General features: G+C 51.8%; 4 protein-coding genes across 7 annotated transcripts; 2 read left to right on the top strand and 2 right to left on the bottom strand.

Moving 5' to 3' along the window:
* The first annotated feature begins 44 nt into the window (after positions 1–44).
* On the top strand, positions 45–3,673 carry Ctsw (cathepsin W). Its single transcript, XM_027944256.2, has 10 exons — positions 45–164; positions 620–704; positions 1,475–1,588; positions 1,965–2,116; positions 2,377–2,473; positions 2,553–2,633; positions 2,717–2,842; positions 3,018–3,082; positions 3,157–3,360; positions 3,444–3,673. The coding sequence occupies exons 1-10, from the start codon at positions 78–80 to the stop codon at positions 3,552–3,554; spliced, it is 1,122 nt and encodes a 373-aa protein (XP_027800057.2). The 5' UTR covers positions 45–77; the 3' UTR covers positions 3,555–3,673.
* Positions 3,674–3,851: 178 nt separating this feature from the next.
* Fibp (FGF1 intracellular binding protein) lies at positions 3,852–8,117 on the bottom strand. Of its 4 annotated transcripts, none has more exons than XM_027944257.3 (10): positions 7,950–8,115; positions 7,549–7,747; positions 7,225–7,351; positions 6,229–6,329; positions 5,537–5,691; positions 5,114–5,222; positions 4,974–5,037; positions 4,624–4,710; positions 4,437–4,534; positions 3,852–3,973 (listed from the first exon to the last, which is right to left on the bottom strand). In XM_027944257.3, exons 1-10 carry the CDS (start codon positions 8,032–8,034, stop codon positions 3,904–3,906), a joined length of 1,095 nt encoding a protein of 364 aa, XP_027800058.1. In that variant the 5' UTR covers positions 8,035–8,115; the 3' UTR covers positions 3,852–3,903. The 4 variants fall into 4 exon arrangements, 3 of the variants coding, with proteins under 3 accessions (XP_027800058.1, XP_027800059.1, XP_027800060.1); XM_027944258.3 differs by having other exon boundaries at positions 5,558–5,691; positions 7,950–8,114; XM_027944259.1 differs by having other exon boundaries at positions 7,967–8,059.
* A 2,562-nt stretch (positions 8,118–10,679) lies between these two features.
* Ccdc85b (coiled-coil domain containing 85B) lies at positions 10,680–11,631 on the top strand. Its single transcript, XM_027944428.3, has one exon. It carries the CDS (start codon positions 10,782–10,784, stop codon positions 11,388–11,390), a length of 609 nt encoding a protein of 202 aa, XP_027800229.1. The 5' UTR covers positions 10,680–10,781; the 3' UTR covers positions 11,391–11,631.
* Positions 11,632–12,256: 625 nt separating this feature from the next.
* Fosl1 (FOS like 1, AP-1 transcription factor subunit) lies at positions 12,257–18,375 on the bottom strand. Its single transcript, XM_027944668.3, has 4 exons — positions 18,245–18,375; positions 16,060–16,254; positions 13,612–13,719; positions 12,257–13,265 (listed from the first exon to the last, which is right to left on the bottom strand). The coding sequence occupies exons 1-4, from the start codon at positions 18,344–18,346 to the stop codon at positions 12,846–12,848; spliced, it is 825 nt and encodes a 274-aa protein (XP_027800469.1). The 5' UTR covers positions 18,347–18,375; the 3' UTR covers positions 12,257–12,845.
* Positions 18,376–23,467: the final 5,092 nt, after the last annotated feature.

The following is a 23,467-nucleotide window of genomic DNA, read 5'->3' as shown; positions in this document are numbered from 1 at the left end:
TGGTTTCTCCAGCTCCACCCCCTCCAGCTTGGTCTGGACAGCTTCCTGCCCATGCACACATTTGGGGCTGCACCACCATGGCTTTGACTACCTGCCTCTTCACCATCTTGGCCCTGTTACTGGCAAGCCTAACCCAGAACATCACAGGCTCCCATGGAGCCCAGGTAAGTGCTCCCAACTTGCTCCCCATACCCTCCCCACTACCAGTACCAGGTCCAGGATCATCCCTTCAGAAACAACTGACTTGTCGCCAGGCAAGATGGCACAAGCCTATAATCTCAGCAACTTAATGAGACCCTCAGCAATTTAAAGAGACCCTGTCTCAAAATAAATAAATAAATAAGAACCAGGGATGTGGCTCAGTGGTAAAACTCACCTGATTTAATAAAAAGAACAGGAAGGAAAGAAGGAAGGAAGGGTGGACTTGGCTTGCCATGCCTATTTCTCTGAGGGAGTAACAGAGACTGGAAAGGTGGTTGCTGTGTCCAGGCTCACAAAGGAAGACCAAGAAAGATAATTCACTGACACCTTAGCCCAGTCCTAGGAGATGGAGCTAAGGTGGGGTCCCAGCAATGAGTTTTCCACCTGTGCTTTCTCTTCCATCTCGATTCCTTGCCAGAATCTAGGTCCCTGGCCACTGGAGCTGAAAGAGGTCTTCAAGTTGTTCCAAATCCAGTTCAATCGGAGTTACTTGAACCCAGCAGGTATCTTGGGTCATATAAATCTCCAGTCTAGCCCCCACTCCAAATAGATGAAGAACTTGAGGCTCATGGTGGGAGATAAGCTTGGCCCAGGCTACTCACTTCAGCAGGGCTGGGGATATACTACTTGGTTCTCCAAATGCACATGTAGGAACAGGAAGGAGCATCCTTTGCCATGTTCCTGAAGGGAAGATGGCAGCTGTTGGGCATCTCTCCTAGCCCTGCAGTTGATTTCCCTGCCATTCCAGGCAGTGAAAAAGGAACTACCATCTAGTCATGAGTTCATTGAACAAGCACCCAAACATACCCATTTTGTCCCCAAGGTAGGGACTCCCTCTCTCCCCATGAGCTGCCAACCCAGCTCCTGCCCCCTCTGTCCTGGATCTCCTCTTCCATAGGGGGCTGATCTGGACCCCATTCTTCCACCCTACCCTGTTCCAGCTCCTGATCTGTGGTCAGAGGTGTGAAGAGGGGGTGGCGGATGTGGCCTGGCAGGAAGCCGGTCTCCAGCCACTCACTTTCCCTTCTGAGTCACTCTGCCCTTCACTCAGCCTCCCCAGGGTGGGAAGATGCTCCTCTTGCTGCCTCTGGGAAAGTCCTAACTCTAGGTGGGTTGGGTAACCACTTCCTCGCCCATTGTCTACCATAGAGCCTGTAGGGGCTACAGGAAAGCAGCCAGTGCCCACCTGGGTAGGAACATGCCCCGCCAGTGCCCACTTCCTGCCTCTGAGGGGGCTTGGGAGTCAGCCTGAGATAACTCTCTTTTGGTGTAGAGTATGCTCGCCGCCTGGACATCTTTGCCCAGAACCTGGCCAAGGCTCAGCAACTACAGGAGGAGGACTTGGGCACAGCTGAGTTTGGGGTGACTCCATTCAGCGACCTCACAGGTACCTGGACCCTCCTGGGCCACAAGTGGCGGGTGGGAAAGCTGGATCTCTTGTAGGGTATACTGGTAGAGCAGACAGACAGAACAGACTTTCTACTTTGAGGACCAAAGGGTGCCTGTCCCAAATCTCAGACTGCAAGGGCAGGAACTCAGCCAACCTGTCCCAGCCCAGCTCAAGGGCTAGAGGCAGCAAGTGAAGCAGAAGGTACCAGCAAAGAGCTTGGTGTGAAGAGGAGGTGGCGGATGTGGCCAGTACCCTTATCTTGCCACCTCTGAGGGACCCAAATGGCCAAGGATGTGGATGACTAGGGTGGAAGGGGCAGAATATGGAGAAAATGGGGTCAAAACTGACCTCTGTGGCCCTGTCTGTCCCCCAGAGGAGGAGTTTGGAAAGATCTATGGACACTGGAAAGCAGATGGGAGCCCTAGCATGGGAAGAAAGGCAGGGCCTGAAGAGGCAGGGAAGCCTCTGCCCTCCACCTGTGACTGGCGGAACGCAGATGGCATCATCTCATCTATCAAGAACCAGGTATCTGGGGCCGGGGTTGTGGCTCAGTGGTAGAGCACTTGCCCAGCACGTGCGAGACCCTGGGTTCAATCCTCAGCACCACATAAAAATAAATAAATAAATAAATAAAGGCATTGTGACCAACTACAACTAAAAATTAATTTAAAAAAAGAACCAGGTATCTGCCCTCACCTGGATAGGTTTATCCGTATGCAGCCCAAGGGTGGGAGAAGGGAGGATAGGCCTGAACACCCACGGTGCTCTACCCTCTAACCTCCCAGGGGAACTGCAAGTGCTGCTGGGCCATGGCTGCTGCAGGCAACATCGAGGCCCTGTGGGGCATCACATACCGACAGTCCGTGGAAGTTTCTGTGCAGGGTATGGCTGGGAGAGGGGTGTATGACAGGGAAAAGAGGGATAGGGGCCTGGTCACCCACACTGTCCCTTTCTGCCCCAGAACTGCTTGACTGTGGCCGCTGTGGGGACGGCTGCAAGGGTGGCTTCGTCTGGGATGCATACATAACTGTCCTCAACAACAGTGAGTATCCCCATCGCTAGCCAAGCACAGGGCTGGGGGAGATTCAGGAGCGGAGGCTCCTTCCTTATCTTGCTTGTCTTCAGGTGGATTGGCCAGTGAAAAGGACTACCCATTCCAGGGCCACACCCGGGCCCACATGTGCCTGGCCAAGAAGTTTAAGAAGGTGGCCTGGATCCAGGATTTCATCATGCTGCAGGAAAATGAGCAGAGTGCGGCCAGGGTGGACACGGGCAGGGGATGGAGGGGCTGAGGGACAGAAACTAGGATGGAGGCACCCAGACTGGCCACAGACAGAGGTGGGGGGTAGGGGGAGAAAGGGACACCCCTCTGCCAAGAGCAGCAACCCCAGGGCAGGCAGGACCTGATTGCACCCTCCATCTCCAGCAATTGCCTGGTACCTGGCTACCCAAGGCCCCATCACAGTGACCATCAACATGAAGCCACTGCAGGTGGGTAGGGTAGGACGTGGGAGGTAGGGCATATGGGATGGGTGGGCTCAGACTCAACACTTCTGCCCCTGTAGCACTACCGGAATGGTGTGTTCAAGGCCACACCCACCACCTGTGACCCCCGGGTTGTGAATCATTCTGTCCTGCTGGTGGGTTTTGGCAAGAGCAAGGTGGAAGAGGGGATACAATCGGCCTCTTCTGCATCTTGTTGCCGTCCTCGCCCCTCCACCCCTTACTGGATTCTGAAGAACTCCTGGGGGGACAACTGGGGTGAGAAGGTGAGTAGGATCCATTGCAAGAGGGGTCAGGGTAGAACAGGCCCTCTCCCACCTTCTGGCCTTGATGTCCCCTAACTTCCTAGGGCTACTTCCGACTGCACCGAGGAAGCAATACTTGTGGCATCACCAAATACCCAGTCACAGCCCGTGTGGGAAAACCAGCTAAAAAGCAGCCAGTCTCCTGCCCTCCCTAAACGTGTCAGCAGCCTGCTGGCCCCTCCTGCATGTCAGCTGCCTCTACACAGGCCCTGCCTGAGGTTTTTGCCTATCCTCCCAATCTTCTATACAACTTGAATAAACCAAGACAAAACTCTTGGCTCCTCGGTATACTTAGCTGGGGCATGGAGATGGCACGTGGGGGAGATAACAGACAGTATCCCTGACCTGCCCCAGTCCCAGAGGGGCTGGCATACACCAATGACACTCAGGTATACACAGGTATACACGGCACATGTCCCCAAATGCTCCTCTCCCTAGAGTGAAAATCAGTCTTCAAACTTATGGCAACTTTATTTTCAGTGTGCTCAGGATAGAAGAGGAGCCTCAGTCATGATAGAGGCGCAGGAGGCAGCCACGGAGGGTGCCCATGTACCGATCCCAGAGGGTTGGGTGCCTGTAACGAAAGCAGCAACAAGTCCTCATATATATATATATTTTTTTTTGGGGGGGGGGTGGAGGGTGGGGATTGAGCCCAGGCTTGTTCATTACTGAGTTACAACCTTGGCCCCTTTTTAAATTTTTTATTTTGAGATAGAGTCTTGCTGAGTTGCCCAGGTTGGCCTTGAACTTGTGATCCTTCTGCCTCAGCTTCTCAAGTAGCTGGGATTAAGGTGGGTGTGCACCACCATACCCAACAAGTCCTCATAAATTCTTGTGATTCTTCTAATTATTATCCTCAGTTTATAGGAGGAAACTGAGGTATGGAGAGGTTAAATAACTTGCTTAAGGTCATACAGATTCTAAGAGGAATCCCTAAGGCAGCAAGATAGGGAACCCTGAGTCTGCAGGAGGGTGAACCCTGGCAGGTGGCCAGCTGGATCAAGGCCAAGCTAGACACAAGGTCTGGGGTCTCTCACCGGAAGCCATCCAGGGAGTGAACAGATGCTGAATACTGATTCAGGAAGAGCCGCACGTCATTTAGTGGCCAGTGGTCAGAGCGGCAGGGTTCCACAAACTGTGGGTAAAGAGAACAATCAGTATCACCAGTACCATCCATAGACAGGCTGGGTCAGGGATCCCAGGGTGGCAGGAAGGACATCTCACCTTCTCAACAAGGTCCACAAACAGGTCTCTGACATCCTTATTGTGGGTCAACTTGGCAGCCACATTCACCAGCCCCCGAGACAGGTTCTGTGGGGCAGGGACCCTGGGAGTTCTGCTTTCTGCCCAGAAGGAGCTGGGCACAGAGGCTATAGGATGAGGGGGAGAGGCCCCTCCTCAAATCTATCCACCTCCCTCAATCAACCAGGTCCCCTCAGTTTATAAGCCTATCCCTCCTCACAGGCGGGCAGAGGGAGCAACATCGCCACCTGCCAGTTAACCTCAGGCAAGAGCACAGTTGCGGGAGGGGTAGGCTGAAGATGCCAGGGGAGAGGCTGGACAGGGCCACAGACCTTGAAGTTGGCTTCCATCTCAGAAAAGACGCCGAGCTTTCCCCGGAGGGCAGTGCATACCAGGCTACAGGGAGAAAGGGTTATGCCTAAAGCCATCTCAGCCCCCACTTCAGGCCCTGCCCATGGACTCCCAAGGTCACCTCTTGTGCAAGTCCAGAAGGTCCTTGTCAGCCACTAGCACCTTGAGTTCCTTCAAGTCCTGGAGAAACTCCTTATCTAAGTCCACATCCATATCGTCCACCTGGGAGTCTGTGTGAGGCCCATGAAGGGAGTTGGGGTAGGTAATAAACCCATCCCATAAGATCCTGAGCATTCCTCACCCACTACCTCATTGCAACCCATGGAACAGAAGAGAAAATGAGGTTTCAAGGTGGAGTGACAGGTGCCACGTTGTAGAAGCAGTGGGCTCTTGCTCTGCAGATAAGGTGTGTGGGGGAAAGCAGATATGAGAAGAGGTAGCCTGGGTGGGGACCTGAAGACAAAAGGATGCTGGAAACTGGGCCTACAGGAGGAACTGCAGATGGGAACCAGGCCCTAGGAGGGTAGGGAGAGTATCCAGGCACCTGGGTCAGTGGGGGCCTCACCAACGGCTCCAAGAGTCCAGTTCTGGATCATGAGCTCAGCACAGAAAGCAAAGTCGCCGAAACTCAGATACTGTAGCTTTTTCTTCCCTGTCTCAAAGCGGTTGTTGGCAAAGAAGACGATGGCTGCATAGTCCCTGCAGGGAGGAGGAGGCAGGTCCTCTCAGTGCTTAAAATTCCTTTTCACAGTGCCTACAATAATGTCCTGAATATTAAGCTTACTAGATAAATGTTTAGTGTGGAATAAAAAAAATTCCTTCTTAGCAACAAGCTCCCACCGGCAACCTCAGCTGGGCATCCAAATTCTGGCCTCTTTCTGTCCTAACTCACTGTGTGAAATGTCTCATGTCACTTCTCTATGGGACTCTTCATCTGTGCACAGAGAAGCATTCAGCCCAGGTTTATTAAGGAATAATGTGGAAGACTACAAGGGTACCAGCTACCATTACTGAGCACTTCCTAAGTACCTTAATGTGCCACCTCATATCAGCCCAGATGCAAAATGGCAGGACAGAATTTGAATCCAGGTCAGTCTGATCCAAAGTACAGACTAGAAGTGGGATAGCCATCCCCCTAGTAAAGCTAGGAGGTGGAAGAAGTTGAGGTGAGCAACATGGGTCAGACTTAGGGCCCAGGGAAGGTGTGTGCAGAAGGGCAGATGGCTGGCCCCTCACCTGGCCAATCGGTCGGAGAGGAGGAAGTGTTGCTGGATGTTATCCACCAGGGAGCCCCGCATTTCCTCCACCACCTTGAAGACTCGCTTAAAGTTGTCAAACTTGAGGGCATTTAGGGGAGGAAGGAGACTGGTTAGAATGTGCTCACCCAATGAACATCCCTCTCTCTCCTAACCACCTATTCAGGTGGCAGATGCTGATTTAGCACTTGCCAGTTCTTCAACAAACTACTAGTTATTAGTAGCTATTATCAATTCAACAAATGTTTGCCAGCTTTTGTCATCTTGCCTTGAATAATTGATATTTACTCACTTTTTTTTTTTCTTTTTCGTGGTGCTGGGGATGCAACCCAGGGCCTTCTGCATGCTAGGCCAGTGCTCTACCAATGAGTGATGCCCCCTGCCACTCTTACTCACTCCTCTCTCTAAATGTAACCCCAATTTGCACCATCATGTTCTCTTGAGTCTTCAGGAACTTAAACAGGAACAGACTTTCCTAAGTCCTAGGAATTCAAAGCCATACTTGGGGAGCTCATGGAAGGCACAGAAGAAGGGCATCAAAGGCTCAAAAAGCTTACTTCTCCCTGGCACTGACAAAAAGTCTTGTGCGGAAGACTTTAATTTCAGGGGAACAGATAAGGTCAAAAATAGCACCTTCCAGGTAAAAGCAACATGAACAAAAGAAATCCTGGGAATTGAGAAATGAAAGCCTCGAGAGGTCTGCAGGGAGCAGGAGAGGCTGAAGATTAAAGGCAAGATGTGCAGTTTCTACCCAAGAGGTAATGAGAATTTATGAGCAGGGGAGAGCCAAGGTCACATGTGTACCTATGAAAGGTCATCCTGGCCATAAGGGAGGGGATGACTTAGAAAGAACAAAAAGAGGGGGGAAGAGACTAGGAATGAAGCTGCTGCCACAATCAGAGGCTGGAGGTGGGACAGTAGCCTAGGGATGGAATAAAGGAGAGGACTGAAAATGGACTGTGGGTGCAGTGCCTACCTGTCTCCGACAGCTCTTGAGAGTGATGCCTGTTTTCGTGCTGATGTCGTCCAGGTCTTTCTTGGTGCCCTTGGACAGCTTCTTGCCCAAGACCTCTCGAACAAAGGCCTCATCAAAGGCATAGTATCTTGTGGAAGCAAGAAGACACCACTAACTCTTCATAAAGGAGGGGAAAAGGGGTCCCGGCAGGGCCTGGGGCTGGCCTCATCTTTCAACTTTCTTAGTTCTTAAGTAAGTTCCGTCCCTCCCAGACCTCGGTTTCAGCCTGCAAAACAGGTATACGGTCAGACTGGTTGACGTCCCCACCATCCACCAGGTGAGCACCTCTCAATTAGCAACGCCTGCCGGGAGGGCGGAATCTGGAAGATGAGTTGGTGCAGTAGCTTGGGTGGCGCGTGCAGCAGGCGCTCAAGCATGTGGAAGGTGCGGTAATGGTCCATAGTGTCGCTCTGCAGCACCGCCGCCGTGGCCCCCGTCTGCTCCAAGATTCCCGAACGCACTCTCAGAGCCACAGCGTCGCTCACTGGGGAGTGGGTGCCATCATCAAGACCCAGCCCCCCTGACCCCTGAGTCCCTTCAGGAACGCCAGCACTAACCCTTCTACATGCCTCATTCCAAGCCAGGTGACCACTTCCCTAAAGGATGTCTGAGTCCTGGCCCCGCCCCCTGTTACATTCAAAACAACTGCTCAGCCCCACTGGTTCCCCCAGAAGGACCCCCACAACCTGAGTAACCATCCAACCAGAGGCGATACACGTCCTCGTCGATAAGGGTCGTGTTCCCCACGAAGATGTCCAGTTCGCTGGTCATGGCGACGCCCGGGCCCGGGGCGCCCCGAGCAGGAGCTGGCACTGCCCGGGCCCGGCGCGCGGTTGCCGGACCACTTCCGGGAGCGCAGAGATTACGCTCCGAGCACCCGGAGCCAGTGAAGGACCACTTCCGGAACGGAGGGGGTGGGGCGGAGACAGCTAAGAAAGAGGTGGAAGCGTGTCTGTAGAGTAGCTGCTCCCTACACTGAGACGGATGTATCCCAGATCTTTCGCTCTCCCTACTCTGTTGATCCGAACTGTTTTCAGGAGGGCATTCTAAGTGCCTCCCGCTCATCTCTCCTGCCCCACAAATTCTCCCCTCACTTCCTTTCACCATCTCTGCCCTCCTGGGGCCTCTCAACTTTGATCTACATCCTAAACATCACAGGGCTCTCTCTACCCTAAGTCTCTCCTCTGCAAAATGGGTGTGGGGTCCTATTCCAAGAGCTCTTTCTGGGGATCCCTCTGATCATCCTGCAATTGAGCACCTTCCCTGGACACAGGGCACCTGCTCCCACCATGGTTTTAACCACAATCCTCATTCTCACACCAGCTAATAACCTTATTGGACTCGTCAGAACTCTGCCTGGAGCCAGCATCCACAGGGTTGCCTATCTACTAAGTCTCTCCGTACTGTCTTCCCATACGCCCCCCAAAAGCTCAACACATTCTAGACAGATGTTTTGCTCTTCCCAGATCTTTTCCCTGCTTCCCTATCTCAGTGACAGCCCCAATATCCACCCAATTCTCACACTAGAAACCTGGACTTTCGCCCAGATTCCTCTCTTTGCATTTGCCTCCTGAGTATCTTTAGTATCTGTTTCACCCCCTCCACTCCCACTGACACAGTCCCAGCCCAGTCTGCCTAGCTCTCCTTGTTCACTGACACAATGTTACTAATCTCCCTGCCTATCCCTGCCTCCCTTCTCTCCTCGCAGGGTCCATCCCACACGAAGTCGCTGAACAATCTTTTTAAAGTGGGTAATTTAAAATTTACTCCCCTGTTTTAAATCCTTGTGGGCCTTTGGAAACTCTCCAGTCTAGTATTGAAATCTCTTAAGGATTTTAACTGAATGTGGTAGTGAATGCCTGTAATCCCAGGGATTCAGGATGAGGCAGGGGAATGCAAGTTGGAGGCCAGCCTGGGAAAGTTTAGACCTCGTCTCAAAAAGAAAAAATTAAAAGAGTTTGGGGATGTAGTTCAGAGATAAAGTGCCCCTGGGTTCAATCCCAGTATTGCAAAAAGAAAAAAAGAAAAAAAAAATCTGGCTTCCACCTACTCTTCCACACCACTTTCTATACACCTCTGTCTTTGAAAAAACATCAGGCTACTCTCATTGTTCCCAAAGCAGCTAGGCTTTTTGGAGCATCAGTGTCTTTCACTCCGCTATTCTCTCTCCCTCACATAGTTTTCTCTCTACTTGGCAAAGTCCTATTCACCTTTCAGGGTCAAATTGTATATCACCTTTTTGGAGAAATCTTTTGGGAATCCTCTAGACTATACTTGAGGACTCCTTTTTATTTTTATTTTTTTGTGAGAGAAAGAGAGAGAGAGAGAGAGTTTTTTAATTTTTTTTTTTAGTTTTCGGCGGACACAACATCTTCATTTGTATGTGGTGCTGAGGATCGAACCCGGCCGCACGCAGGCGAGCGCGCTACCGCTTGAGCCACATCCCCAGCCCACTCCTTTTTATTTTTATTTTTCCTTCTTGGTACTGGGGATTTAACCCAGGGGTGCTTAACCACTGAGCCACATCCCAGCCCTTTTTTATATTTTTATTTTGAGACAGGGTCTTGCTAAATTGCTTAAGGCCTCAGCAAAGTTGCTGAGGCTGGCTTTGAATTCACAATTCTTCTGCCTCAGCCTCCCTAAATGCTAGATTCCAGACGTGTGCCACCACAGCCAGCGTTTCTTCTTCTTTTTGGTACTGGAAATGAACACAGGATCTTAGGCATGCTTGGTAAGCGCTCTATCACTGAGCTACACTCCCAGCCCTCCTCCAACATTTTGCTTCTTGTTAATCTCAGCATGTTTCCTTCACCAGATTTTGGACTCTTTGAGGTCAAGATCAGGATCTTGGTCAAATTTATTTCAGGGCTGTCTCTACCCTAACACAATAAAGGTTTACTGAATAAACGAATCTCTTGGATGTCCAATTCCCTGGGAAGAAGGGTAGACTGATAAATGAAGCCAGGACATTTGAATTCAGGATCCGGAGGAGCTAGGAGTAATGCTTAGAGAGCGAAGACTAGAATTCCACAGAAGATAGGAGAGAATGGAAAGCTATCCGTCTGGTTTCCGTCGCGGATTGGGCAGGAAGGAGTCAGAAGCGGTCGCCCAAATCTTCGTTCTCAGATGAAGCTGAGATGCTTAGGCTCAGGATTGATGAGATCTGGAACTTGGAAGGACTGAGCCCCTCCAAATTGAGTTAAGACTGGCGCCAGGGGTCGCGATCCCTCGGGTCGGAATGGGCGGGAAGAGGCGCTCAGCGCCCAGGCCCCGCCCGTTTCCGGAGAGGCTTGCCGGATTGGTTGTCCTTTGGTACCGTCACGCAGCCCCGCCTCGGCGCGCGTCCCGCCGCGTGCCCACCCCCGGGTGGTTGCTGCAGCCTACGCTACCTCTAGCACTGCTGGCCGCCCGCGGAGCCGGAGCCCGAGCCCGAGCCCGAACCCGAGCGGCGCCGGTCCCAACGTCGGGCTCCTGGGCCGCGGCGGCGGGCGGGCGATGCTCCAGCGGCCTGACCAGCCATGGAGGCCGAGGCAGGCGGCCTGGAGGAGCTGACGGACGAGGAGATGGCGGCACTGGGCAAGGAGGAGCTGGTGCGGCGACTGCGGCGAGAGGAGGCGGCGCGCCTGGCGGCACTGGTGCAGCGCGGTCGCCTCATGCAGGAGGTGAATCGGCAACTGCAGGGTCACCTGGGCGAGATTCGCGAGCTCAAGCAGCTCAACAGGCGCCTGCAGGCCGAGAACAGGGAGCTGCGCGATCTCTGCTGCTTCCTGGACTCGGAGCGCCAGCGCGGGCGCCGCGCCGCACGCCAGTGGCAGCTCTTCGGGACCCAAGCATCCCGGGCGGTACGGGAGGACCTGGGAGGCTGTTGGCAGAAGCTAGCCGAGCTGGAGAGCCGACAGGAGGAGCTGCTGCGGGAGAACCTGGCGCTTAAGGAGCTCTGCCTGGCGCTGGGCGAAGAGTGGGGTCCCCGGGGCGGCCCCGGAGGCGCTGGGGGCTCCGGCGCCGGGCCGACCCCAGAGCTAGCCCTGCCTCCTTGCGGTCCCCGCGACCTAGGCGACGGGAGTTCCAGTACCGGCAGCGTGGGCAGCCCCGATCAGTTGCCCCTCGTCTGCTCCCCGGATGACTGAGGGCGCTGCTTCTACGCCGACGCTCGCCAGAATTGCTTCCTGAGCGCCAGGACTGCTGTGGATCTCCGTACCTCGACGGTCGCTTCGGCAGTGTAATAGGGGCCGCTGGCATGGACTAAGAATCCCTGACATTGAGGAAGCCCCCCCGCTCTCGCTGGCGGGGTAGCAGGGGGACTGGAGGCTGGAGCGGAGGGACTTGCTGGGGGTTGGGTGGGGACTAATAAACTCGGACGGAAGCGGAGCCTGAAGCCTGGGCAGCATCTGTCTAGGACTCGCCGGGGTTGGGGTGAGGGAGGGAACGCTAAGACGGGGTATCATTTCCTTCCAGAGGGACTGCTTCAGAACTAAGGTGGCTGACTTCCCTCATTACTGGGGATCCACTGGGGTGGGATGCAGAAAGGTCGTACTCCACTGTCCCCCCCACCACCACCGTTGGTTGCCCGGACAGGCCGTAATCAGCCCCCTGAAGTGGCTCCAGCTCCCTTCCCGGCTCCTTCCTGTCCAAGACAATGGGGCAGGAAGCAGATGTTGGGGACCTAGAATCCACTGGCCGGCTCCTCGGAAAGTGGAGGGGCATAACAGCGCCCCATGTGGCGCACGCAGGAGCACTGTGGGCCCCCAGGGGGAGAAATTATGATCTTAGCTTGCACCCCATGTCTTGGTCCTGGAGATGAGGCAGAGCATACATAACCCTATTTATCAGATAAGACAGTTGAGGGCCAAGAATATGACCAAAGTCACTGCAGTGAGTCAGGAGCTGAGATCAGAACCTAGAACTTCTTACCCCAAATTGTCTCTTTAAAAGCATCTGGATCCAACCAGGCATCCAGGCCAAAGCTTCAAGCCTTTTATTCCATTTTGGCAGGTTTGTATAAAAATACTCTCTTTAGGAAAATAAATAGCAGCTGCCCTCTCTGGGAGGCTTAGGATTTCCTGGAGCTAAGGGCTTCTCAGAGCTGGGGGCTGCAAGTCAGCTCATCACAGAAGCCTCTGACACCTCCTGAGCTGTGCCATTCAGGAGGGGCTGGCAGAATGCTCTGGTCCAATCACCTGGAGCTGCTGGCAGTGGGGCTGGGTGAATTAGTGTTCTAGGCTGGTAAAACAGCACCTTCTGTCAGGGGGTAGGGTTGGCTGGGTTGCAGGATAATGAAGTGTAGTAGTTGTGGTCTAGAAGGGGTTAGGAGCTGCCAGAATTTCTCTGTCATAAATGGGAAATATTTTGTTTCTGATTTAGTGCAACTTGTGATGGAGAGGCCAGCTCTAGAGAAACAGTGGGCAGCTTTGGTGGCCCCAGGCTGGCTCTACTGCAAAGCAAAATATGCTCAGTCTCATCTGGAAGGATGGAGAAGAACCTGCTGGTATTGGGCATGGGATATGGTCCAGACCAGCTGGACTAATGGGGGGAAAAGGAGATGTTGACTAGGATAGCACCTGCAGGGGATGGCACTGGGTGCTTCACAAAGCGAGGAGGGTGGGAGAACCCAGGGGGTCAGAAGATGGGTCTCCACTGCTGCTGCTACTCTTTCGATGAGCTGAGGCACAGGGCTCAGGGGTGCTGGGATAGGTGAAGACCAGACTGGGGGTAAAAGGGGTCAGAGAGGGTGTAGTCATGAGTGTGGGGGTGTGCAAGGCCTCAGGTTCAAGAACAGGCCCTGGGGAAAGGGAGATGCAAGGTACAGGGCGGCAGGGGCCTGGTGAGCTGCTGGTGCCCCCTGTACCGCTGGTACCGCATGTGTCCCTCTCCTTGTCTCCCTCTGGGATTTTGCAGATGGGGCGGTGAGCTTCCAGCACCAGCTCCAGACGCTCCTTCTGCTTCTGTAGCTCTTCAATCTCTCTCTGCAGTCCAGATTTCTCATCCTCCAGTTTGTCAGTCTCCTATAGAGGGTTAGGAGAAGATGAGGACTGAAGACCCCCAAAGGCCTCCCCTGGAGGGAGGTTGGGGGGAAGTAGGGGTTTGGAAGTTCCCTGCAAATCTGGACTGCAACTCCCATAAGCCCCTGGGAGAAAATGGGCACGGGCATGACTCCCATCAGGCCCAGGGCTTCTTAGGAAATTGTCAGCTGGCTTCATTTGGTCTCTGTTGAGAAGCGCGCTGCAACTAATTTTTAATGTCCTTTTCGCAGGACAAGGAGCTAGGATGGGGCATGGGGGCTAATGTACTGGGGTCCCGCGGACTCCTGGGATCAGGGTCCCTTTGCCCCCTAAATCGACCAGTGCTCACCGCCTGCAGGAAGTCAGTCAGTTCCTTCCTGCGATTCCTGCACTTGGCCGCGGCCAGCTTGTTCCGCTCGCGCCTCACTCGCCGCCGCTCTTCCTCCTCGGGGCTGATCTAAAGGGAGGGAATGGGGGCGTCAGTGAGACGGTATCGAGCCACCCGCCGCCTGGAACTCGCCCTCTGCGGAGGGCACGGCAGCGCGGGGTCACAACCCTCAACCTGTGATTTAGTGACCACCACACTGGGACTGGTTCTCCGTACTCAGGGGCAAATCCTCCTCACCCCTAGCCTTAGTGCCTATTTCTCTACCGAAATGCCCTCGCCTCCCACAAAACTTAACCCTTCTCATCTCCCAGGACCAAACTCAGAAGCCCTCGCCTCCATGAAGCCCAGCTAGAAGTGAACTTTTATCTTCTGAGCCCCTAGGTCAGGATTATCTCTGTTCCCAGGACCCTTGTCCTTTTGGATCTCTGGTAGGACAAATCTCTTCCTGCAGGAACAGTGACGCCTTAGTGGGGCTCATGAGTGCTGCGGGAGGCTTTTTTTTTTTTTTTTTTTTTTAGTATTTTTATTCTATTTATTCATTTGTAGGTGGTGCTGAGGATCAAACCCAGGGCCTCACATGTGCTAGGTAAGCACTCTACCGCTGAGCTATAGCCCCAACCCCTGCTGAAGACTCTTTATTGGGAGCCTTCTGTATACCATCTAAGCACTTTATTTAGGTTTGTAGGCTTTGCTTTTTTTGGGGGGGGGGGAGCTAGGGACTGAACCCAGGCCTGGTGCATGGTAGGCAAGTACTGTACCACTGAGCGACATCCTCCAGCATGCATGCATATGTGTGTATATGTAGATATGTATGCATTTTATACCAGAGATTGAACCCAGGGATGTTTTGTTGGTGGTGTTTTTTTTTTTTTTTTTGGTACCTGGGATTGAACCCAGAGGCACTTAACCACCGAGCCACATCCCCAGCACTTTTTTATGTTATTTAGAGACAGGGTCTTGCTGAGTTGCCTAGCACCTCCCCAAATTTCCAAAGAAGGCTTTGAACTCACGTTCTGCCTGCCTCAGCCTCCCAAGCTGCTGGGATTACAGGCCTGCACCACTGCGCCCAGGCCCCAGGGGCACTTTTTACCACTGAGCTACATTCTCAGCCCTTTTTATTTTTTATTCTGAGACAGGGTCTCACTAAGTCGTTCATGCCGGCCTTGAATTTGAGATCCTCCTGTCTCATCCTCCCTAGTTGCTGAGATTACAGGTATGGGTCCCTATGCCTGGCCCCTACATATATTCGTATCAAATTTCCCTTGTAAGGACCTGAAGCCCAGAGAGGATGAATAATATGTTTATGTTCTGGAACAGGAATGATTATCTATTTCCTCACTACTTGCAATGAATGAGAAGCCAACTGATGGAGGCCCCCTCCCTCAGGAAGACTCCACTCATAGCTCAGCCCCAACCCAGTAGTACCTAGGATCAAAGGGTCACACTCAGGACAGGGACAAAAGAAGGAAGCACAGGAGTGGTTACCTTTGCCTGTCTCTGTGGCTCATGCTCCAGTTCCCTTCCCTAGTTGGTTACAAAGGTGTGGTCACATGCACCCGTGGCAAATCACCTTTCTTCCAGGGTTCCACCCTCCCTCCCTGTCCTCTACCCAGTGTTCAGAGGAGACTTTTAAATGTGGAAACCTCACCTCACTATTGTCTCATATGCCCAGGAAGAAAAAAAGAGCATCTGCCTCCTTAAAGACCCTTTATGTCTCATTCATTTATTTTGGGGAAGCCAGAACTCTTAGTTCCCCCTTCCTGGAGTCTTTTGTCAGCTCCCAGTGACACAGTGTGGGTCAGTGGTCAGATCTGACTCTAGAGTTGTGTAGACCTGGGGCTAAAGCCAGTCCTGTCTCATCACTCACTACTTGTATGATCTTGGGCAAGTAAATACCTCACTGTGCCTTCATTTTCTTGCCTGGAAAATTATAAAAACCAAAATACCCCCAAAGGGTTTTTGTGAGGATTAAATGAGATAGGGAACCTCGAGACCTGGAAAGTAGCAAACCCTCTTGTTCCCATTTCCCCTGCCCCACTATATAGACTGCATTAGCCCACCTCTTCATGTATAACAGCAGTGAAGAGACCCTCCCATCTTTCCACAGGCAAGCCTTATACTCTTTCTCCTCCATTCTTGCTCCTGCATGGCTTCTGCCTATGCAAATCCTACCCTCCTTTCATGCTAGCATGCTGCCCTCCATGGGGAGCATCCCCTGATCCAGAAGTGATCTCTTTACTATCTGAGCCTCCCCCTGGACTCCTATCACTCTCTGACTTGGGCAGAAGTCACCAGTGACACTGCCTTCCCTCTTCTAAACCTGGGTTCTCCTTTCTAGAAAGAGCTTGTCCCCTGTACCCTAGCACTCCTGTGGGCAATCAGAACCAGCACAACACCTTGGCTTCTTACCTGTTCACAGGGCCTGCGACGCACCCCTGCAGGTGGCCCAAGGGTCCGAATGACTCCTGGCCGGGGTTGTGGGGGGCTGTATTGAGGGTAGGTCAGAGGCCTGGGGTAGCTGCTGGGCCCCAGGAAATGAGGCTGTACCATCCACTGCAATTCCTGGCTGCCACTCAGAGCATTGATGCTTGGCACGAGGTGGAACTTCTGAGGGATAAGAAACACAGGTTCAGGGATGAGGTCTATGTGTATCGAGGGCCTTCCAGGGGACAGAGTCCACACTGCTGTCCACTGTCAATGCACATACCAGTTCTGGGAAACTAGAAATAGCACAATTTGGCAATCAGAGAAACTGACTTGGTGGCAAATCTTGTTCATGAGCTGTGTGTCTTTGGGCAGTCACACAGCCTCTCCATGCCTTTGTTTCCCCCATCAGAGTTAATTTTCAAGCGTGAACTGCTCAGCATTGTTCTAGTGACTCATAGAATTGGCACAATAGTATCTTCATTTTCAGACAGGAGAACAGTTGTCCACAAACACACAGCCACTAAGTAGGAAATGGGATCTGAGCCCAAGTGGCTGGGCTCTTACCTACTTCTGCACCCACTCGAACAAAGAGGAGAATTACAGTCCTAGCTCCCAGTGTGGCTATAGGAATGTATGTCACAGAGTCTAGTAAGTGGCAGATGGCAGGTGTCCAATGCTGAGAGGCTGTGATGGGCAATAGCCACTGTTCTGGATTCATCTGGTCCCAATTCTACAGCCATTTACTGACTGTGTGATTCTGGGCAAGTTATTTGACTTCAATTTGTCTCAGTTTCCTCATTTTAAATATTACAGGTAAAGATTAGAGCATTTTATTGATGCGAAGCAGCAGAGCTTTAATAGCTCTGAAATCACAATTGACAATTTTAAAAATTTAGTGGCACAAAACAGTGTTGTTGTTGTTTAACTATGGGGTTTTAGAATCTATGAAATATGGTAAATGCCGTGGAGAGCACCACCACAGGAGGCGCCCATATTAGCGACCCCGCTGTTGCCTGTGACCATTCCCTTTCAGCCTGAAATCTGAGGAGTGGGTTGGGATGGGAATTCAATGCTCTGTGAAGAAAACTGGGTTCCAGCCCTGTGGCTGGGTCCTGGGTGTGGGCGCCCAGCTGTCTAGGAAGCGCTCCACAAGCCCAGGCAAGTCCCGACCACGGTGGCATTGGCTCAGAGGTGCGGACCCAGCGGACCAGTGACCCTAGTTCCGGGATCAAGGAACTGCCAGCGGCATCTCCTGCTCCCGAGGTTGTCCAGGCCCGGGCCGCTTGAGGCCAGGAAGGGAGGGGCGCCCGGGGTGACTCAGCTGCCGTGACTCGGCCGCCGTGAGTCGGCGGAACGAACGCAGCTCTTCCCTCCCCTTGGCGACACGTGCTCATAGCCCCTCGACAGGAAATGGGCACCTGCAGCCTCCCGGGTCTCTCCAGTGGGCAGTAGGCGCCGTCGGTGTCAAGAGTCGGGGACGCGGGAGTTGCCAGTTGCATGACCCCCTGTATGTCCCAGCACCTCGCGCTATTTGCCGGGTCCGGCATAGAGGTGGAAAGCCACTCTCCCAGAGCCCATTATGTTCCACTGTCAGGCCCACGGGGTCCACTACGCAGAGAAAGGGATAGTGATTTGTCAACGCGGTAGAGAAGGACGGACAAATGGACAGACACACGGACGGTCATAGACAGACTGTCAAGGATTCCCACTCTGTCCAGGCTGGTTCTCATGGACCCCGGCTCCCTCCTGTGACGGGACATCCCCACAGCCCAGCCCCGGGATCCCGGGAATTCAGCCTGAGATGGAGAGCTCAGTTGACCCTGTGTTGGGCAGGCTGAGGCAGGTGGGGAAAAAAAAAAAAAATAGCGGTGAACAGGAGGAAAGAAAGACGGTAACGAAGACTGAGGGATAGAGACAGGCAGCGAGTGGGCAGAGGGCAGGCGAACGAAGGGGGCGTTCGCAGATCTCCTTCCCGCACGTAGCGCGCGTTCCCCTGGGCATTGGGGGAAATTGGCCCCTGGAAGGCAGAGAGTGGGCAGGATCCTCGGCTCTGGCCCCCAGACCCCGTCCCTACTCCTGTTCCCGGCCTTAGCCCGGGGTGTACCGGAACCGATCCGGCGTCCCAAGCGCTGTCCACCCTGGGACCGCGGGTTCCGGCGCCTCTCACCTGCTGGGCTGCTGCCTGCGCCGCGGCGGGGGGCTGCGCGGGACCGCCGTACGCGCTGCCGGCCCCGGAGCTCGGTCCGGGTTCCCCGAAGTCTCGGTACATGCCCTGGGCTGGCTGCTCTGTGGGGTCCGCGTCGGCGGCAGGGGTTCTGACTCACTCGCGCCTCGCAGAGTCTTTTCTTTTTATGAATGAAAAGTTCTCGGGCGGAACCACTTCGACCGCGGGGGGTGGGGGCGTTTCGAGGCGGCGCAGGTCACTTCGCGGCCCCACCTCTCCAGACGCGCCGCCTTTCGCTGGTCGGCACCGAACTTTTCCACCCATCCTACAGTCAACAGCCGACTGTCCTTCGGAAAAGGGGCTGCCTTTGGCGTCCCCCAGCCACCGCGGCGGGCCCGCCCCCTCTGACGTAGCTGCCCATACATGGTGCAATTTCCTCGCCGCGCCCAGGTGGAGCGGAGGATTCCCCCGCGGATTTACGCACCTGCCCGGAGCTTGGCGCCCCGCCGGGTCCCGCCCAGAGCACGGATCCCGAGCCGGCTGCTGGCGCCGCGGCCCGCGCCCCCAGTCCTCTCCCAGCCTGGGCTGGCCTCGGTTTCTGCTTTCATAAAATAGGACCGAGAAGGTGAAAGCTGCCTGGAAACTGTAAAGTGAATTACTAATGTGATGGATGATAATGATTATTTACTAGATGTTTATTTCTATGCCAGGAACCATCCCTACCGCCACCCAGGGTTTCACCTTGAGGCCCCTCCACTGGCATTGTTTTAAGGCTCCAGCTACTACTGTAAAATGAATAAATGACAAACCAAGGTTACGAAAGCTATGGGTTACAATAAACAAGGCGATGCTCTGATCTGTTCACAAATACAACGAAATACAATTGTGTTACTCAGGCTCATTTCAGGAGCAACCATCGTTTTTTTAATTCAGCGCTCCTATAGGCAGTGGGAACCTGCAGTAGGACACAGGAGTCCTGAGGTCTGCTAAACGCCAACTTCTTTTTATTTTATTTTATTTTTTTAATATTTGTTTTTTAGTTTAGTTGGACACAATACCTTTAGTTTATCTATTTATTTTTATGTGGTGCTGAGGATCGAACCCTGGGGCTTTGCATGTTCGAGCAAAGTGAGCGCTTTGCCACTGAGCCACAACCTCAGCCCTAAATGCCAACTTCTTGACTGCCAATGGTATTCTGGAATTGTGTGTAGCCAGTCTTGGAGCATGTCAAAAGTCTGCATGAATGAGAGGCCCTGGCCAAATATCCTTGGGAGGTAGGTACCATCATTATCCCCATTTTACAGATGGAAAACTGAGGCTGAGAGTTGTTCACCAAGTGAGGTGGACAACTCAGGGCTGTGGGAGCTCCAGGCCTAGGCTCAGGCAATTTTCAAAGCCCTCAAAGCTTCATGGACAGCTTTCCACGTGTGCAGAATGTCAGTGCTGAAAGGACCAACCTAACCTCCCTCTCTATTTCCTCCCATTTTATAGATAAAGAAATCAAGACCCAGAAAGAGTAAGGAGCTGCCCTGGTCACACAACTACAAAAAGAGAGTTGAACTTTCCTGCTTTCCACTGATACTTCCTGTTGACAGCTCCAGTCTTGCCTGGGGCCATAGGGAGCAATGGTGGTGGTGGTCCCAGACTGCCTTTCTGGGAAGCAGCCGCCAGGGGTCTGTGGGTGCCCTCAGGACTTAAACACAGGAGGCCAGCTTGGCCCTGAGGTTCTAGTCTCAAGGTTACCATTTTCTGTTTGTGTGACCCTGGGCAGGTTACCTTCCCTGAGCCCCAGTCCCATCTGGGCCTCCCTGCTGACCTCATAGGGCTGCTGTAGGATCAAATGAGATCACAAATGTGAAAGTGCTTTGTAAGCTGTAAAGTGCTGTGAACTCAGAAGGTGCTTACCAGCCTAGTGCCCCTCCCTTGCCCTGGTTCTACTCAATGCTTGTCTTCCTCTAAAAAGAAAACACAGCAGTTTACCAGAATGAGAAATATAGTGTGTGTGTTTGTGTGTGTGAATGAGAGAGAGAGGCACACAGACAGAGATAGTGTTTTTGAGATAGTGGGACCCATGGGAAGAACATGAATGCTGAAGTCAGACAACTCTGGAACTCTGGGTTCTGGGTTTGAAATCTGGGCAGGCTGCTAGGTTGTATGACCTACATGAAGCACTCAGTCTTTCTGAGCCTCTGTTTTTTTCCTCATCGGTAAAATGAAGACATGAGCCAGGCACGGTGGCGCACACCTGAAATCCCAGCAGCTTGGGAGCCTGAGGCAGGAGGATCTCGAGTTCAAAGCCAGCCTCAGCAAAAGCGAGGCACTAAGCAGCTCAGTGAGACCCTGTCTCTAAATAGAATACAAAATAGGGCTGGGGATGTGGCTCAGTGGTCGAGTGTTCCTGAGTTCAATCCCTGGCACACCCCCTCCAATAAATAAATAAATAAAATGAAGACATGGGATAAACACAAAATAGTGTCACATGCTTAGGACAGTTTATAGTAAGAGTCTGACAAATAATTATGAAAATAAATTCATATATGAATAAAAACCCCAGCAGGAGCAGCCTTTGGGACTCTGATCACATGTGTGTTTACACACATATACACCTACATGCTCATATGGATATCTGGACTCCTTGGCTGAGCCCAAGCTGAACAGGTCAGGGGTGACACAGGCAGCCAGGCACTGATACATGTGAGGCTTGTCATAGAGGGTCAGCCTTGACAGTACCCACCCACCTGCCACAGGAATATCACCCTGGCTCCTCCCCAAGTAGCCTGGGATGGCTGGCTGAGCAGGGCTCTTGTCTCAAATTTTGTGTGTGTGTGTGTGTGTGTGTGTGTGTGTGATTACATGACTTTGAAAGTCCCTTCCTGCTCTAACCGTCAGTGGAGCCACAAGGAGGCCCTTTCAGAGGCAGCGCATTCCAAGCTCCTCAGTCATTAACTCCTGCTTTGTGGCCACACAGGCGTTCCTGGTGCCTGACCTCACCAACTCTTACCCAGGGAGCCAGAAGAGAAGCCCAGGGGGCCTCAAGGTTGCTGTGAGTCTGGGACATGGGGAGTTGAAAGACCCTGCAGCTGCCCCTTGAACCTGGCTCCATCTCTTCTCCTCTCTGAGCCCAGAGAATCCCCTGCTCCCAGGGCTGCAGTGAGGCCAAAGAAATAATAGAGGTGGGTGCCAGGCATCTTGTAGGTTCTCAGGGTCAAGGGCGTGTTGGAGGTGATGTTTATGTTTTTCAGTTTCCATTCTCTTTTTAAATTGAAGTGTACTTTTTAATTGAGATGAAATTCTCATAACATACAATTAACCATTTTAAAGGGTACACTTCGTGGCATTTAGTGCATTCACCATGTTGTGCAAGCACCTCTCTGGTTTCAAAACTTTATCACTCCAGAAAAACACCCCATTCCCATTAAGTAATCACTCCCAATTTCTCCCTTCCTCCACCCCCTGGTAACCTTTAATCTATTTTCTGACTCTATGGCTTTGCCTATTCTGGACATTTCTGTAAATGGAATCATAACAATACATGACCTATCATTTTTGGCTTTTTTTCACTTAGTGTAATGTTTTTAAGGTTCATTCATGTTGTAGCATGGGTCAATACTTTGTTCCTTTTTATAGATGAATAATATTCTTTGCACACATCTTTAATCCCAGCAGTTTGGGAGGCTGAGGTAGGAGGATCGCCAGTTCAAAGCTGGTCTCAGCAACTTAGTGAGGCCCTAAGCAATTCAGTGAGACCCTGTTTCTAAATGAAATATGAAAAAGGGCTGGGGATGTGGCTCAGTGGCTAAGCACACCTGTTCAATTCCTGGTGTGTGTGTGATACACACACACACACACACACACACACCACACACACACACACATGTTCACTGGTATGAATATACCGTAGTTATATATTTGCAAGTTGATGGACATTGGCTTATTTCCACTTTTTGGCTAGCACGAGCAATTCTGCCATGGACCTTAGTATACAAGTTTTTGTGTGGACATACATTTTCACTTTTCTTAAGTATTTACCTAAGTTGCTGGGTCATAAGCTAACAGTCTGAGAAGTTGCCAGACTATTTCCCAAGGTAGCTGTACCATTTTACTTTTCCACCATCAGTGTTTGAGAGTTATGATTTCTCCAAATATTTGCCTATCCTTATTTGTTCCTAGTTTTTTAAATTAAAGACATCTAAGAAAATTAAAAACATTCTAGAGCTGTGAAGTGGTATCTTGTTTTTTTTTTTTTTGTTGTTGTTTTTTTCTTTTTTTGTACTGGGGATTGAACTCAGGGCACTTACCCACTGAGCCACATCCCTAGCCCTATTTTGTATTTTATTCAGAGACAGGGTCTCACTGAGTTGCTTGTGCCTTGAAGTTGCTAAGGCTGGCTTTGAACTCTTGATTCTCCTGTCTCAGTCTCCTGAGCCACTGTGATTACAGGAGTGCATAACTTCACCCAACTTATTATGTTTTTTTTTTTGTGTGTGTGTGTGTGTGTGTTTTGATTTACATTCCCTTAGTGAACATCTTTACTTTATTTTGGGGAATGAGATCTAACTATGTAACTCAGGCTGGGCTTGAACTCAAAATCCTCCCTGCTCAGCCTCCTGAGGAGCTAGAATTAGCAGTTACCATCTTTTCATGTGTTTCTTTTTTAAAAAAAAATATTTATTTGTTAGTTGTAGATGGACACAATACCTTTATTTATTTTCTATGTGGTGCTGAGGATCAAACCCAGGGTGCGCACATGCTAGGTGAGTGCTGTACCGCTGAGCCACAACCCCAGCCCTTCATGTGTTACTTGGTCTCACGTATACAGTACATTTTTGTACAGATGTTTACTCAAGTTTTTTGCCCATTTGTAATTTTTTTTTTTTTTTTTTTTTTTTTGGTACTAGGGACTGAACCCAGGGACACTCCATCAATGAGCTGCATCTCCAGCCCTTTTTGAGACAGGGTCTAGCTAAATTGTTTAGGGCCTTGTTAAATTGCTGAGGTTGGCCTTGATCTTGTAATACTCCTACCTCAACCTCTCAAGTCACTGGTATTACAGGTGTGTTACACCTGCATGTGGCAAAAGTTTAACTTTTTAAAATTTCTTTCTTTTTCTTTTCTTTTTTTTTTTTTTTTTTTTTTTTTTTTTTGATGCCTGGGATCAAACCCAGGGCCTTGGGCCTGCTAGGCAAGTGCTCCACTGAGCTATATCTCCAGCCCCAATGTTTAAAA

Source organism: Marmota flaviventris, chromosome 9, assembly GCF_047511675.1.
Source record: "Marmota flaviventris isolate mMarFla1 chromosome 9, mMarFla1.hap1, whole genome shotgun sequence".
In the NCBI taxonomy this organism is placed as follows: domain Eukaryota; kingdom Metazoa; phylum Chordata; class Mammalia; order Rodentia; family Sciuridae; genus Marmota; species Marmota flaviventris.
Note: the sequence above shows the minus strand (reverse complement) of the source record. Positions and strands in the feature narration are given on the sequence as shown.